The sequence below is a fragment of the Melopsittacus undulatus genome, chromosome Z, assembly GCF_012275295.1.
Source record: "Melopsittacus undulatus isolate bMelUnd1 chromosome Z, bMelUnd1.mat.Z, whole genome shotgun sequence".
Taxonomy (NCBI): domain Eukaryota; kingdom Metazoa; phylum Chordata; class Aves; order Psittaciformes; family Psittaculidae; genus Melopsittacus; species Melopsittacus undulatus.
This window is the reverse complement of record NC_047557.1, coordinates 29,988,748-30,004,843: the sequence shown is the minus strand read 5'-3', so window position 1 is coordinate 30,004,843 and position 16,096 is coordinate 29,988,748. Positions and strand designations below refer to the sequence as shown.

Sequence of the window (16,096 nt, the reverse complement as noted above, 5' to 3'; positions counted from 1 at the left end):
ATGTATCACCACCAAAAGAAAAAAAAAAAGGGAGTCTGCAGCATCCCAGCACAGCAGGTACGATTTTTGAGCATCAGTGTTCATGGGATCCACTGGCTAAGGGTCCTAGAGCTTGAGTTGGTGCTCACTCTAAGGGTGTAGTAATGTATCCTAACACCAGGTAACTCCTCATGTTGTATGTTCAAAAAAAGACAAAGACTCTTTCAGAGGCAATACTCTACTGCAGCTGATAGGTGCTGTTGGCAAAGAATATATTACATTCTGATGGTACTTCAGATGCTTATTTCTCCAATGCCTTTTTCCTTGTGTTTCACAGCTATACATGTTATTAAAAAAAACAGACTGTTTATCTGTTTTATATTTTTATATTGCTTTATCCTTCACCTGATGCATCATTCAAAATTCCACCTGATGAAGCAGGAAGGGATGCACCCTGTGTAAACATTATTTAGTTGCAGAAAATAGTAATCTACTCATAAATAAAATGTAGGTCATGAGATGAAAGCTGGACACAATTACAGTTTTGTTTAGCAGTGTAATTGCTTAATTGCTTTCATTGCTCTACTTCAATTTTAACATCAAAGCGTAATTTTTTTCCAGCATCTTTGGGGATCATAAAACAAGGTACTGACACTTTCCTAAGAAGTTCTGAAAGTGCTTACCAGTAGGAGTCAGGGACGTTCAGATACTCATAAAACCAAGTAATATGCACCTTTTATTCTTGCTCCATTAAAATACATGTATAACATACTTAGAAACACAACAAACCCAAAGGAAGAGGCATCTATGTTTCTTGAAAGCAATAAAAATCAAGACCAAAAGCAGAACATAAAACGTATTATTTTCATGTAATTACAGTATCAGACTTTTAAGTAATACTAAATTACTTACACATATATAGAAGTATTTATATGTCTGAAAATACACTGAAATTTAACTATTTTGAACAATGTAAAATCCACCTGTAACTAACATATCTGGCTTGAATATAACAGTGTCTTGAGTGACATGGTCTAGTGGGAGGTCTCCTTGCCCATGGCATGGGGGTTGAAACTAGATGATCTTAAGGTCCTTTCCAATCGAAACTATTCTATGTTCTGCGGTTCTTTAAAAATATTTGCTTACATATTTCTCCCCGGAATACTAGAAACTACTCAGTTTGTTATCAGTAGTAATTATTTTTTCCATGGTTTTATTTGCATAAGCATTAGTTTCAGGATCAACAACAAACATAACCCTCTTCACAAACATTGATACATTAGAACAGCAAAACCGTTGCTTCTATAAATGACTTACCACTTCATCTTCAAATCCTCCAGCTAATACAAGTGAATAAGCTCCATCATTACTGCGTCCATGGATTCCACCCACATGGGGTCTGTGAACACCTGCTTCGCTCACCTGGCAACAAAAAAAAAGCCAGTTTCTAGCACTTTTTCACAAAACCAGCAATCTACAACCACTTTTAGCAATCAACTTTCTGTTTAAAATACTGTACAGGATTCCTGTGTAAATAGTTCATTTAAGACTGTCATTAAAGGTGACCATTCCGCTAGCTTTTAAGGTAGAAAAGCCAAAAGTAAGGACACCCAAAAAACTGTAAGGACAATGTAAGACAGAGTTGATTCTGGAAGATGAAAAGGTACACTTTCTTCTTTGGGAAAAATCTCCATGTTTCGTTCCATAAGCAGTATTTAAGACTATACTCTGTGCATACAACACTTGGACAGTCATTTACAACAATCCAAAGCAGACGGAGATCTGCCAGTTTGGTAATCTTTTACAGTCTTTAACTAAGGTAGACACCAGCTACCTGTGTAAAGATCATTTTGTCAGGTAATATTAAGGTAACACACTGAAAATGTGACCAATGCGCAGAAATATTACCACACTGCCTATGGAAACAGAAGAAGCCATTACAATAATGTACAGATTGCATGTTAGTTCTCCAACCAGGGTAACTCTCTGATGACAAACGTGCATCTAAGCTGCAACCAGACCACCTGAGAGCTACTTTTCTTATTCTGCCTCTCCAAGGTAAGCTTGGAGAGCTGCCTCTCCAAGAGGCAGAATGAACTATGCCAGCTTTTCCAGACCATTATATGAGTATGCTGAATAAAAAGGCCCCACTATTGTGCTCATCTTTCCTGCTGTATCAAACATCCTCTCATTCATTCCTTCCTCCGTTCTTTTATGTCCAGGTTTTTGTTAACTAAATTTATGTTTCTGGTAGGTGACGCATCCTGAAGATGAATTCTGGTAAGTAATTCAGGCCAAATACGCTCATTAGATGCTCTCACCAGAATCAATAATTAGTCAATTTCCTTCCAGGGAAAGGAAAGTTTAAGTCATACAAAACTACACTGTCAAAATTCTTACAGATTTGCTGTGGCAAACTCATTTCACATACAAATACCAGTCATATGAGAAATGAAAGTGTAATTTTATATTCTGTGTGAAAACATTTCAATCTTAAAAAAAAAAAGTATTACATTTGTAGCCAAAATTATTATGTAGAAATACTAATTGCCTTTTTATGCCTAGCCCACATATATATATATCTAAGAATCAGCAATCTCTGCATAATTTTCAGACAAAAGCAGAACTCTAACTCTGTTCCTTTTTCCTTCCAGCACTAGAAAGATCTGAAAACTCTTATTTTTTTGTGTTCCAATGAAATTCCTAACCAAACCATTATCAGCCTTAAAACTTGCATGGCCTTCCAAATCCAAAATTCTTCACACAGTACTGGAAGACACCACCATCAAAGGAAAACTGACTCCTAAGTGTTCTCTTCTACAAACCGAATCATAAAACATGTTTTCTTCTCAGGAGAAGGCAGGTGAAAAGTTCAGAAAACAAATCAGAAAAGGTTTTTCATTCTTGGCTTGCACCTCCTCAAGCAACCAAGAAACACAGAATTTCTGTTCTTCCAAATATGATGTAAAATAGTCATAGAATCATAGAATCATAGAATAGTTAGGGTTAGAAAGGACCTTAACATGCAAAAGATGAAGAACTGATTTTGAAAATAAAGTATTTCTCTGACTAAAAGCAGTAATTAAAACTATCAAAGATAAACCAAAAATCAGTGCTACCTTATCTTAAAGCTGGGGAAAAGGAAGTATTCTGCATTTGGTGGACACTTTGAAATCACAAAAAATCAGTACCGGGACAAAATGAAGCTGTCCCATTCTCCCTGCTTTGTTTTCTCCTGCCCCTTGATGAGTACTGGCTCTGTGCTTCTATAATCAAAATGAGAAATGGACTGGGAAAATTAGCTCCCCTCCTACCCGAGATGGTATTGTTTTTCTTCCAGTCTAGTTTACCACAGAGCTTAGGAAATATTTGTAACAGGAAATGAGACAGTGCAAGAAAAAGCAAAGGCTGAAATGGATGGCTTATTTTAGTAGCGCAACAGGCTTACACTGGTTTGAGCTGTTCATCAGCCGAAAAGAAGATTAAGACATGCATTATGTATGACCAAAAAAAAAAAACTCAGGGAGTCAATTTACAGTCATATTATCTAATGTTTTCGAAATCTACAGTCTACATCTTCTAAGTGGGTTAATCAGTCCATGTGAAGTACACTTCAGAAAACACTTGACAATTCACTAAGTATCCCACTTAAGAACTTTAACATGTGAAATTTGTCTGTCCTAATGACAACAGACTTCTTATTAAGTTGGATTGCAAAATCAGTGTATTTCAACCTTTCACTACTATCAGCATCACTTCCATAGAACCATAATGTATTTGTTTTATTAAGTCCTGGTGGGAATGGTAATTGTTAATTTAAATTTATCTTAGTGCGCAACCCATTCATTATTATTCTTAATTACTTCAGCTACAGCTAATACTGAAACAACATACCTGAACTCTGAACTTCCAGGTTGTTCCAACAGGAACACCAGGTATAGGTCCATAATGATTTGAAGGAACAATTGTGCATTCCTTGGTGCGACCAACACAGGCCATGCCCTAAAAATACATCAGACATTCAAAAATTAATTAGTACCACAATATTGAAGATTATTTGCAAATTCAATGCAGATGTAAAGAAATCTATCATTATAACAAACACATACTTTAAGCTATATTAATAATTTTTAGAAGTTAATTAAGCAATGTGTTTATGGATTTGGGGGAGGGATGGTGGGTTGTTTTTTTGTTTTTCCCTCTATTTACCTCCATAATTATTCCACTGCTTTAACTGCCAGCATATAGTGGGCAGGTTTAAACATTGTCTTACTTCTGTGCACCCCAGTACTGAAGTTGGTGTATTGCATATTTAAGTAGAATTATAGCACATACATGATCAATCCAAGTAAAAACTATTTCTAAAATACACTCTACCTTGCCCCAGTCTCTCTGGCTTTCAGTACTGGCAGACGGCATCTTTGCTTTCTTTTTACTTTGTTTGAGTTTTTCTCCAGCCTTTACAACTTCATTAGAATCATTTTTGCAGGAAGGACAATACCTAAAAAAAGGTTTTAGTAAATTCTCAATTACTTCATAGTAATGGCAGTAGAGTTCTTGTAGCCAAAGCAGTGTCGATTTCTTTATCTTGACTAAACATTTCAAGCTATCAAGTACATACCAGTCTTAAAATAGCTGACATCTGTGGCTTAAAAAATAAACCCAACATGAACAAATACTGACAACTTGTAAAAAAGGGCATTTCAATATCTGTGAAGGTCGACTGCTGGAGGCAAAATATTTAACTATTCTTTTTCACATGGTATGTGAGAGGTCCCCATGTCTCCTTTATTCTCTTCATTCTGTCCTCTTTCATTTAGGTCATGTAAAGGAGAAGATAGCTGAGATGAGAGCATGCTGTTAACCAGCATTCATGATTTGTTTCTATGTCTTGCCCTCTCTATGCTTATTTTTTGCTGCTAGTACAATAAAATTCACTGCAGACAACTGAATGTCAAATAGAGCCAAGGTGCAAACACACACATATACCCACATGCTTACACACACTCACTCCACAACACTGAAGCTACTTGGATTATAGTGCTGAGACTCATTCCTGATAACACAAAGCCATCCTGGTAGGGAAACAGGAGATACTAGTATGTAGTGGATACGAAGAGAGAGAAAGAGAGGACACTGGTCCTTTTGCTGCTTATAGTAACATTTTTATCCCACTGTAGGAATGCCAATGCAAAGGCAATTGTCCATGTTTCTAGCCTCTAGGGGATAGGTTTGGCCCATATGCCACTAACGGAGGAAGCCTGATCTACACTAACACTGATAACCTAGCTTATGTAACTACCACTAGTACTACAACTACTGCTGTTTTGGATTTATTAATTAACTTTTGTATGTAGATATGAATAGAAGAATTAATGAATAATGTCCATATGAACAGATTTCATTATGTCAATAAAGATGTTGGATAATTAAAACAATGAAGCAATGTACATAAAAAGAACTTAGAAATTATATAAGATGCTGAAATTGTGTAACACTAAGACTTACTATGAATGATTACAGGTTGTGGGTTTTTTTAAAGAGTATGCAATTACTAACTAAAAGAAGGAACATGACATAATTCAAATTCACAAGGTGAATTCACTATGGCATTCCCTCCTGCTTCTTCATAGGGTAACCACAACACCTTAGTATTTTTTATGCTGAGTTTTGCATGCAATAGTAAATAATGGTTTGCATATATAGTGGCTTAATCTCAGCAACAGAAACTTATCCTCCTTTGCCAAACAGCAGGCTTAGCCATGCAGGAAGTTTGCCAAATTTTAAACTATAAAATACTTAGTGGAATTTTTCCACTTATGAAACAAACGAAATCTGTCAAGAAGGATCGAACAGCCATGTCACTCTCCTAGTACACAAGGAGAAAATACAGACCTTTTTGGCAGGAGACACCAGTCTGGCCACTGCAACTCCTTTTACATACAACCAAGCATTAAGCGTGCACATGGCTGGCATAACAAAGTATGCCAAAATTAACTGTCACAAGACAGTGCCATAACAGCACCTCTCCCACCCAGTGACTACATCCACAGATGCAGCTATCTACTTGCAGGAATAAACCTTAAGACTCATATCACTACTGGAAAAATACAGAAAGAAAAAAGTTAAAAAGCTTGACAGCCATTTTGAAAGATAATTTAATATGAATTAAGCTTCCGCTACTTTATAGAATGCCAGCTGGAAGGGACCTCAAGGCTCAGCTGGTCCAACTTTTCCTGGCAAAAGCACAGCCAAGACAAGATGGCTCAGCACCCTGTCCAGCTGAATCTTTAAAGTGTCCAGTGTTGGGCAGAATCTAGCTGGAGGTCTGTGACCAGTGGAGTCCCTCAGGGGTCGGTGCTGGGACCAGTGCTATTTAATATTTTCATCAGTAACCTGGACTTTGGATGAGTGTACCCTCAGCAAGTTCGCTGATGACACTAAACTGAGAGGAGTGGCTGACACACCAGAAGGCTGTGTTGCCATTCAGAGAGACCTGGACAGGCTGGAGAGTTGGGCACATTGGAACATTGCGTCCAGTTCTGGACCCCTCCGTTCAAGAAGGACAGAGCCACAGAGATGATTAAGGGAGTGGAACACCTCCCTTATGAGGAGAGGCTGAGGGAGCTGGGTCTCTTTAGCTTGGAGGAGACTGAGGGGTGACCTCATCAGTGTTTACAAATATGTAAAGGGTGGGTGTCAGGATGATGGAGCTAGGCTTTCTTCAGTGATGTCCAGTGGTAGGACAAGGGACAATGGGTGTAAACTGGAGCATAGGAGGTTCCATGTGAACATCAGGAAGAACTTCTTTACTGTAGCACTGGAACAGGTTGCCCAGGGGGGTTGTGGAGTCTCCTACGTTGGAGATATTCAAGGCCCGCCTGGACAAGTTCCTGTGTGATGTATTCTAGGTTACCCTGCTCTTGCAGAGGGGTTGGACTAGATGATCTTTCGAGGTCCCTTCCAACCCCTGGGATTCTGTGATTCTATGAATCCTCCACTTCCCTGGGATGATTATTCCAATGGCTGAATATTTTCATTATGAAAAATTTTCCTCTTGTGTCCAACTGGAATCTGCATGGAATAACCTGTAGTCCCTTGTCTTTTCCATGGGACTTCTTGTGAAAGGGAGCCTCAGTCTTCTTTGTAGTCACCCTTTAGATACTGGAACATGGTGGTAAGATCTCTCCGAGCTTTCCTTTCCCATGGCTGAACAAACCCAGTTTTCTCAGCCCTTCCTCACATGCCAGGCTTCCCAATCCAGTGTTTATCTTTGTGGACCTTCACTGGACCTTCTTCCAGCCTCCTCACATCAATTTTTTTGTATAGTGGGGACCAAAATTGAACACAGTATTCCATGTGTGGTCTGACAAATACTGAGCAGAGTGGGGTAATAACATCTTTGTCACTCTCGTGATGCTCTTGTTGATGCAACCCAGCAAACTGTTGGCTTGATCTGCAGCAGCACACTATAAAGTTATATTGAGCTGCTTGTCCACCAGGATGCCCAGGTCCCTTTTCCCTATTGCTGTGTAGGTATCAGCCTGTGTTGCACTCTTGGATTGTGCTCATTCAAGTGCAAGAGTTTACTCTTGTCCTTGTTGAACTTCACATGGTTCTTGTTAGCCCACTCTTCCAACCTATCCAGATTATCCTGCAGGATGGTCCTCCTTTCCAAAGTATTCACTTTCCCACTCAGTTTGGTATCATCAGCAAACTTCATCAGGGCTCATTTGACACATGGTCTACATCCACTTAAGCCCTTCTTGTAGACAGCAGTGGCATTTGCCTTCTTCCAGTCTTCTGGGATGTCCCCACAACTGATCCCCATAACTTCTCAAAGATTATGGAAAGCAGCTTCACAACAATGTCAGCCACCTCTCTTAACACCTCCAAGTGGATATTGTCAGGGCCCATATATTTGCAGGGGTCAAGTTGCTGTAATAGTTCACAGACCAACTCTTCCTTCACTGATGGTGGGTCTGTGTTTTCATCAACCTGGATTTTTGTTCCCAAAGCCTGGGACTCAGCAGAGCTGGAGACAGAGGTGAAGAAAGTGTTGAGAATCTCTGCCTTTCCAGGTTTACTGGTGACTTGTGTAAATACATATATTTTTTTTTGGGCCAGAAATGTAAGCAGAAGGGTCCAGAAGTGAATCTAACGTACAATTTGAGGAACTCTAAAGATCAGTCACATCTTGTGTGGTTGCCTACAGAGCACTAAATCTTCTGTATGGAGGATAACAGTCCTGGGGACCTATGCAGTGCATTTATAGTGAACTTAATGGAAGAGGGTAGGCAGACCTGAACAGTAATGGCTACACTCAGAAAACTTTCTATTCACCAGTTTCTCTGAAGCCCTCTGAAATGGAAGTAGGGTAACTCATAAAATCTTTCATAAGAAGCTTTTGAAGAAGAATTGATGCCACTGAAGACTAGAACATTAATACCTAATCTAAAAGATCATCTGAAGCATGCAGCAGGCCAAGATAATCTTGGCACACCAGCTAAACTGAAGAGACAATGAATGATGCCTTGTAAGATTTCCGTATCAGTATCCTGACATGTCCATCAAACCTTCTGTGTATTTGAGAATGTGAAAGAAACTAGGGAGAATAAATTGTTTTCAGTGTAGAACAAAGGATTTGGGGATGGGGGCACTGACTTGAAGCACATGTACTTTCTTTATCAGAAACTTTCCTGTGACTGCTACTGGAAAATAGATTTACTGTTGCTGGAATACTAGATTAGAACAGGAGTAACAGGCAACTTCAGAATGGATGGACTAAGCAGATGTATACTTCCAGACATATGGTCTCATTGAATATTCTGAAGGAAGTCAAAAGAACTTCCCAGCTGTTGCATCCAAAGGTCAGGAGTAATCTGGAAAGAATACTGCTTATGGACTGCAGTCAATAATAAACCACTTGTGTGCTGAGAAATGCTTCCAACATGTGGCATTAACTCACTTACGTTGACAAGTAGTAGCGAACAAGATGTCATGCATGGAAGACCAGTCTGTCTTGACAGTAGAAAACTTCAAATAGTTCAGATTAACACTCTGTTTAATGAACACTGCTAAATAAACAGTAATTTCACATGTGCAAGAAGTAGAAGGCACACACAACAACATTCAAATAAATGCCATTTTCAGTTCCAATGACTGATACATATTTCTAGGAAGTACTGGAAATATTTTTAGATAAGCGTTTGAAGCCAGCAGTTCCACTGGCTTGAGAAACAGTGAACACACCTTTACCCAGTACAAAAATTTCACATGGAAGGGATCAACTTCCAAGAACAGTATCCCTGTTGTACAAATGTACACACTCAGAAACACCTATCAATGCTAATGGTCTCAATTGCTAAATCACACATTAGCATAAACACAGGAATTCAGAAAAAAAACACAATGCCCCAGAAACCATGCAGACCATTAGAGACTGACCAACAAACAAACCTACTATGGTATCCACTATGGTATAGAAGATTGAGTTATTTATTTCTAGAGATGTTAATACTTCCAAAACATAGATTTTTACATAAAATTTAATCACAGGGTCCAAAGAGATTCCATAAAATGCATCCATAGATATCTTAGACACTTACCAATGTCTGTCTAATGGCTTTATTAGAATAAAGTTCTATTTATTATTCATATATAAAGGTTAGCATCTCATGAGTATAACAGGGAAGTGGTAAAAATGAGCAGTGTAAATTGCAGATAGCTAACAAAAACAAACAAATTGTACAGAGATCCCACACAGAGATATCATAATGCGCTGCTGACGGGTTAATGCAGACTCACTTCAAAATACAATTACCCTGATTCAACAATGCCAGTTAATCTGATTTTCCTGCTGGCAGAACCAGAGACAGTGGAAATGGACAGCAGCAAGGTGGTGGTCCTCCCATAGCAAGAGAAATGAAAAGAGCAGAGGCAATGAGAAGACACAGAAGGGCACAGAGGCAGCAGCAGGGACAGAGGATGAAGGGAAAGCAAAGAGTGAGCATAAGAACTGTTCTAGCAGTAAAGCTTTAACAAAATTAAAAGTCTGGGGAACAATCACTATTGACACAATCAGATCATGATACTGTCAGAGAAGATCATACTGATCACAAAGAATAAAATAAACATACCAGTTTTGAAACTCCATAATGGTCATTAAAACTTGCTACTAATTACCTTGACAGAAAACATAAGGTTTATATTAAGTAGATGGATTAAAAAAACAGCAGGAGTTTTTAAAAAAAAAATCTTCAGTCTTGTCTCTCTAGAGGTGCAAATAACAAAAAGGTACCATGTACAGAATGGCAACATAGATAAGTAAATCATCCTTATATATTTACCAGTCCTCATCTTCTGGTATCTTGCTTAAGGGAGGGTTCAGGCAGTAAATATGATAAGCCATATTACATTCATCGCACAGGAGTTGCATGTGAGCATCCTGTTTTCCACCACACAAATAACATGAACAAAAACGGCACTCCTTATCTGGATCAGCCCTACAGTGCTTGCATTCAGGGCCACTTTTTCCTGTCAAAAACAAAGAAAAAGTCAAATGCCATGTATCTTAGAAAAGTGCATTACCGTATCTACAGAAAAATATTTCTGCACATGAACAGTGCCCTCTTGAAAATGCTTTCTTCTTACAATGAGGTATTTGACTATCTAGGCTAATGGGATTTCTTCTGCTGTATAAACAAGGAGTAAAGAAAATTACTAATCAGCAGCTTCTCTTATTTTCTTCCTTCCAGTTCCCAACATACCATCTGCATGTTCTCCCTATAGATGGAGCCTTGCAAATCTCTAGTTGGAGCCTTCTTAAATACAGCCACAAAGAAATTCCAGCTAGGTAACTGATAACAGTCAAATGATGATGAAGCTACAATTTGGAACAGCTCTCTTCCCTTTAAACTTACAGGTGGATAAAAGAATTAGCAGCCTGAGACCACAGACAATCCAAAATCACCAATTGTTTCACAGCAGCAACTCAGTTTACACACAAAGAAACACTATGTTTCAGCTCAGTAGGAAATTTAGACCCATGAACTCCAACTATGAAGCAAAATCATTGGCATTGATTCCTGAATCAGGGAAAAATGTTTTTATACAAGAAAAAAACATGTGGTATCTTAAGCAATATATGAAAGAGGGAAGGAACAGAGAATACCTGTAGTAAAACTAACAGAGGAAAAATGTTTGAAACAAGTCAAATGTCCGGAGAAATGACTAAAGACGTAGAAAATAGTTTTATCACAGCCCAAAGAATGCCAAGATTAAAAAATAATTCATATGTTCTGTGCAAAAGTCATCTAGAAATGCCACAGAAGTGAATTTGAGCTTAAACTAGTACAATAAAATAACTAAAAGTACTTCCAAATTTCCCTGAACCACAGGCTGTAGAAGTTTAAAATGGAAACAGCTGGCATACCAGCAATACCAGCCAGTACCAGATTTTCTTCTAAATCCATAGGCAAACTGAGAAATATCTGAACTGTCTGATAATTTCTACTCAAAAAGGCAGTTGGCCTAAATGGATAGTGTGATAAGGACAGACAAATTTATTCCTATCATAATGTTTGCCAAAGATACTCAAAAGTCATCAGGACAAAAAATAATTCTTAGGTTTTCTGGGACAAAACCTTACTGACTATAGTCACAAGATGTCACAAGAAAGTTCATTAATAAGGAATCTGAAAGGCAGCCCCACTACAAAAATTACAGTAAACAACCTCTCCAAACAAAAAACCCCACTATAGCCCTTCAGAGGCTGTATGAATATCGGGTTCTTCTATAGGTGCTAAGCAGACACAGTATTAGACGTAGGGAGAAGGTCACAAATTGTATCTAAGAAAACACTACCTTTCCCATGAAACATTTCACTCTTAGGAAAACACAGATTTTTATTTCTTTTTTTTTCATACTAAAGGACTGCTGTCTTTCTGATACAATTTTATGCAAGAACAGAATTTGTCAAACCCCTAACATGGAGATCTACAACAGGTTTCTCTGACTAGCATAAAAGTACAATATTCAAGGACAAGCTTCCACCTTTTCTTAGCTTTATTTTTATTATTTTTCTTCACCACGAAGTACTAAGTTGCTTCACCTAGAAGCTGTAAGAGCTGCACAGCTCTTTGCAAGTTAGTTTTAATTTTATTAGATAACATAAGCAATCAAAGTAAATATTTCTTTTAGGAGCTGATTCTTGAAAAGAGAGATGAGGTGGGTCACTGATGTATCCAGAGGAGTTCTAGATACTTTTTTTTCCTAGGTGTACCAAGAACAAAAGGAACAACCGAGTGTTTGCAGAAATCCCAGCCCCTTCCTGCTAAGGAAAACCTCTTTCCCCTACTGGAGTGCTGCAATCAATGGCTATAAACTGTTCAGAGGGCCACGGCAGGAACAAGGGGCCAGTGATATGCCCTCTATGGACTGACTGCACAGAGCTGTTTTTGAAAAACAATGATTAACAGGTTGAAAGCTTGTGGATGAAAATTAGAGGCCAAGCCAAGAAATGAAACCTAATGGCTAGGGTTCGCTGTGACCACCCAATGGAGGTGTGCCTATTCATGAAGCATTCAACAGCAGGGCGCACCACACTCACAAGCTTTGATCCAGCTGCAGGACTCCAGTCACCCTTACATCTGCTGGGAAAGCAGCACAGCAAGCTGTTAGCAGTCCAGAAGCCCTGGTGCATGGAGGATAACTACTTAACCCAGGTGAGACACCACCCAAACAGAAGAGGAGCATTACTGGGCCCGTTGCTTACCAAATCAGGTGAACTAATCGGAGAGGTCAAGACTGAAGGCAGCCTGGGCTGCAGTGATCATGCTCTGGTGGAATTCACAATCTTAAGGGATAAGGGGCAGGAGAATTTTAGGAGAGCGAACTTCCAGTTGTTTAGGGAATTACAGGATGAGACCTCCAGAGAAACTGCCCTTAGGGATAAAGGAGCAGAACAGAGCTGGCAGCTCTTTAAGAACATTTTTCTTGGAGCACAAGAGCTCTCAATTCCCATGTGTTAGCAATCAGGCAAGGAGTACAGGACACCAGCATAAGTGGTCAAATTAAAACATAAAGAAGATATGCACAGGCAGTGGAACCAAGGACATGTGTCCTGGGAAGAATACAGGGACACTGCCTGGATGTGTAGGGATGGGATTGGGAAAACTAAGGCACAACTGGATCTGAATTTAGCAATGAACACAATAGTAAGAATGGCTCCTGCATGTACATTGGTCAGAAAAAGAATACTGAAGAAAATCTACCACTCTCCCTACCCTTCTCTCTGCTCCCATAAACAGAACTAGTGACAGCTGACATGAAGAAGCCTGAGCCTAGTTTTTTTTGCCTCACTTTCACTGATAATCACTCTTCACATCCTTCAAGCTCTTAAACTCTGAGACAGCGACTAGGGAAATGAAGTTCCTCTTACTGTAACAGAAGATCAGACTGGAAACCATCTGGAGGAACCTGAACATACACAAGTCTATGGGACCCTATGAGATGCATCCCAAGGTGCTGAGGGAACTGCATGATGTAGTTGCCAGTCCACTATTGTATCTGAAAAGTCATGGCAGTCAGGGAAAGTCCTGGGTAACTGGAGGAAAAGGAATACTGCACCCTTTTACAAAAGGGTAAAAAGGAGGACCTTAGGAATTATTGACTATCAGTCTCACCTCAGTGCCCAGTGAGATCATAGGACAGACTCCTGGAAGACCTGAAGCAGATGGAAGACAGGGAAGTGATTTAAAACAGCCAACATGCCTTCACTAAGGGCAAATCATGCCTGACTGACCCAATAAATAATAGGCAAAAAAAGAAACTGCACATTTTTCTGTATTTTGTACAACGACAGGTTGTTAAGACCTATGTAATCTACTGGTGTTGGTTACAAAACCAGTTTCTTAGGTCGAAGGTTCATAATAATGGGGGTTTTTTTTAAAGGAAAAAAGCAAAAAGGTCCACATATTTCAGTTAAGCAATACCTGGAATTTTCAACTTTCTTCAGTATACAAACTACAAACTGTCATTTCTGTGATGTCGCTTCAATTTTTCACATTTCTGCCTTAACTTTGTTAGAAGTCAAACGCACTGATTATATCTATCTGCACTACTAGTTCCATGGAGACAGGTCTGTTCATCCCTACCAACACTGTAGAGTTCAGTTACATGCATCATTTCATATTCTGTTCTTTTGCAGAAGTTATCTTATGTTCATAGCACAGATTTTGATTCTCATGGAAGTAATACACGTTGGCATCTAGTTCTTATTTCCATTTTGCATATAAATAGCTGAAATGTATTTACAAGTATTGTTGCCTCTTACTTTTCCAATTTTCTAATGTAACTTTCTAATAGCTTTAACCTTACTCCTGGGCTTTTCATTCAGTAATTTGAAAATGGCAATTTTATTTTAACTGTAACTGCTAAATATACATTGACACATCAGACACATTTTTATCTAATTTACATATACAAAACATAACTAACATATAGCCATGCTCAAGGAATAACAGTTTTTCTGTAGAGGCTGCCTACATTGTTTATCTGATGAAGATTTTTTCCAAAGCAGGCATTCTATCTTTTGAAAAGGGTAGTAGCTTGATATAGACAAAAATACAATAAAGGCATTTTCTGAGTGTGCTTACAACACTCTCTTAAAGTATTTAAGGCCAATTAATTCTTTGAATTTAATCCGTCATTATTATAACAAAAATCTGCAGGTTTTCACAGCATATAAGCTATGGTAGCCATGTGTGTTTACAGATATATGCATATATATTTTAAAATTTCAATTACAGAGTACAAATCAGGATGTAAGTACAGTTCAGAAGTAAAAGGATGTGCTGCTTATGACATACAGGTCAACTGATGTGCACTGTGCATAACTGAACAAAGGCAAGACGAAAAAATCAGAGTCACATGAAGAGAACTGAAAAGAGCACTACAGTGAGAAAGTCTGCCTCAGGAAAAAAAGAGCAGCTCGAAACAACAAATAAGGCTAACTGGCCACAAACATTAAGTTTTCAGTGTTACATCTTTAAAGACTACATTTCTGTATTACATTTATTTATGAAGGTTTGTAAACCATATCCTGAAACAAATAAAGATGGAACCAGGAACAGAATGGAACAAACATACACAGAGGTGCAAATTTCTACACAGACGGCAATATGAGAGTAATTTAAACAAAGAGGTTACAAACAAGGAAATAGCTGTAAGAGCTGTAAGTGAAATAAAGAAACTGACTTTGAAACAATAAAGTGGTAATGAGTTTAGGAAGTACAGATAGGTGAGGCCACACCTTGAATACTGCATTCAGTTCTGGGCCCCTCACTGAAAGACACTGTGGTGCTGGAGTGTGTCCAAAGAAGGGCAACAAAGCTGGTGAAGGCTCTAGAGAACACAATTCTTACAAGGAATGGCTGAGGGAACTGGGGTTATTTAGTTTGGAGAAAAGGAGGCTCAGGAGGGACCACATCACTCTCTACAGCTACCTGAAAGGAGGCTGTAGTGAGGTGGGGATCAGTCTCTTCTCCCAGATAATAAGCAATAGAACCAGAAGAAATGACCTCAAGTTGCACCAGTTGCACCAGACTGGATATTACAAAATATGTCTTCACCGAAAGGGTTGTCAGGCATTGGAACAGACTGCCCAGGGAAGTGGCAGAGTCACAGTCCCTGGAGTTTTAAAAGATGTGTAGATGTGGTTGCTTATAGGTATAAAGTGGTGGACTGAAAACATTAAGTAAGGCAGTGTTGGGTTAACAGTTGGACTTGATTATCTTAAAAGTCGTCTCCAACCTGAACGATTTTATGATTCAATGATAAATAAATACTCATGTCAGGTCAAATGATGCCACTGTAGACAATTTTATATGGTCAGCAATACATAAATCATTCATTTCCTTAACACATATAATTTAACAAATTAATTCACTGCACAGTAGCTGCAGGGAGGAGCTAAATGATCTGTAATAATTTCACATGCCCTTTAAAAAGCTTCACAAACTATTAGACTTGCAAAATAAGTAGGTATTTAAATGCAAAGCAGATTTTACAATTTTTCATACATTTTTTTGTAAATAAAAGCATGATTTTAAGGTAT

At 38.6% G+C, this 16,096-nt stretch overlaps 1 protein-coding gene across 2 annotated transcripts in view; it reads right to left on the bottom strand.

The window, feature by feature from the left end:
• The window catches only part of UHRF2 (ubiquitin like with PHD and ring finger domains 2), a 95,186-nt gene that overhangs the window by 15,957 nt on the left and 63,133 nt on the right, over positions 1–16,096 (bottom strand). For both annotated transcript variants that reach the window (XM_005154996.3, XM_005154997.3), the window contains exons 6-9: positions 10,329–10,515; positions 4,357–4,480; positions 3,874–3,981; positions 1,297–1,401 (exon numbers count right to left, since the gene is read on the bottom strand). In XM_005154996.3, the coding sequence (XP_005155053.1) occupies positions 1,297–1,401; positions 3,874–3,981; positions 4,357–4,480; positions 10,329–10,515 (524 nt within the window). The remainder of the gene's footprint in view (positions 1–1,296; positions 1,402–3,873; positions 3,982–4,356; positions 4,481–10,328; positions 10,516–16,096) is intronic.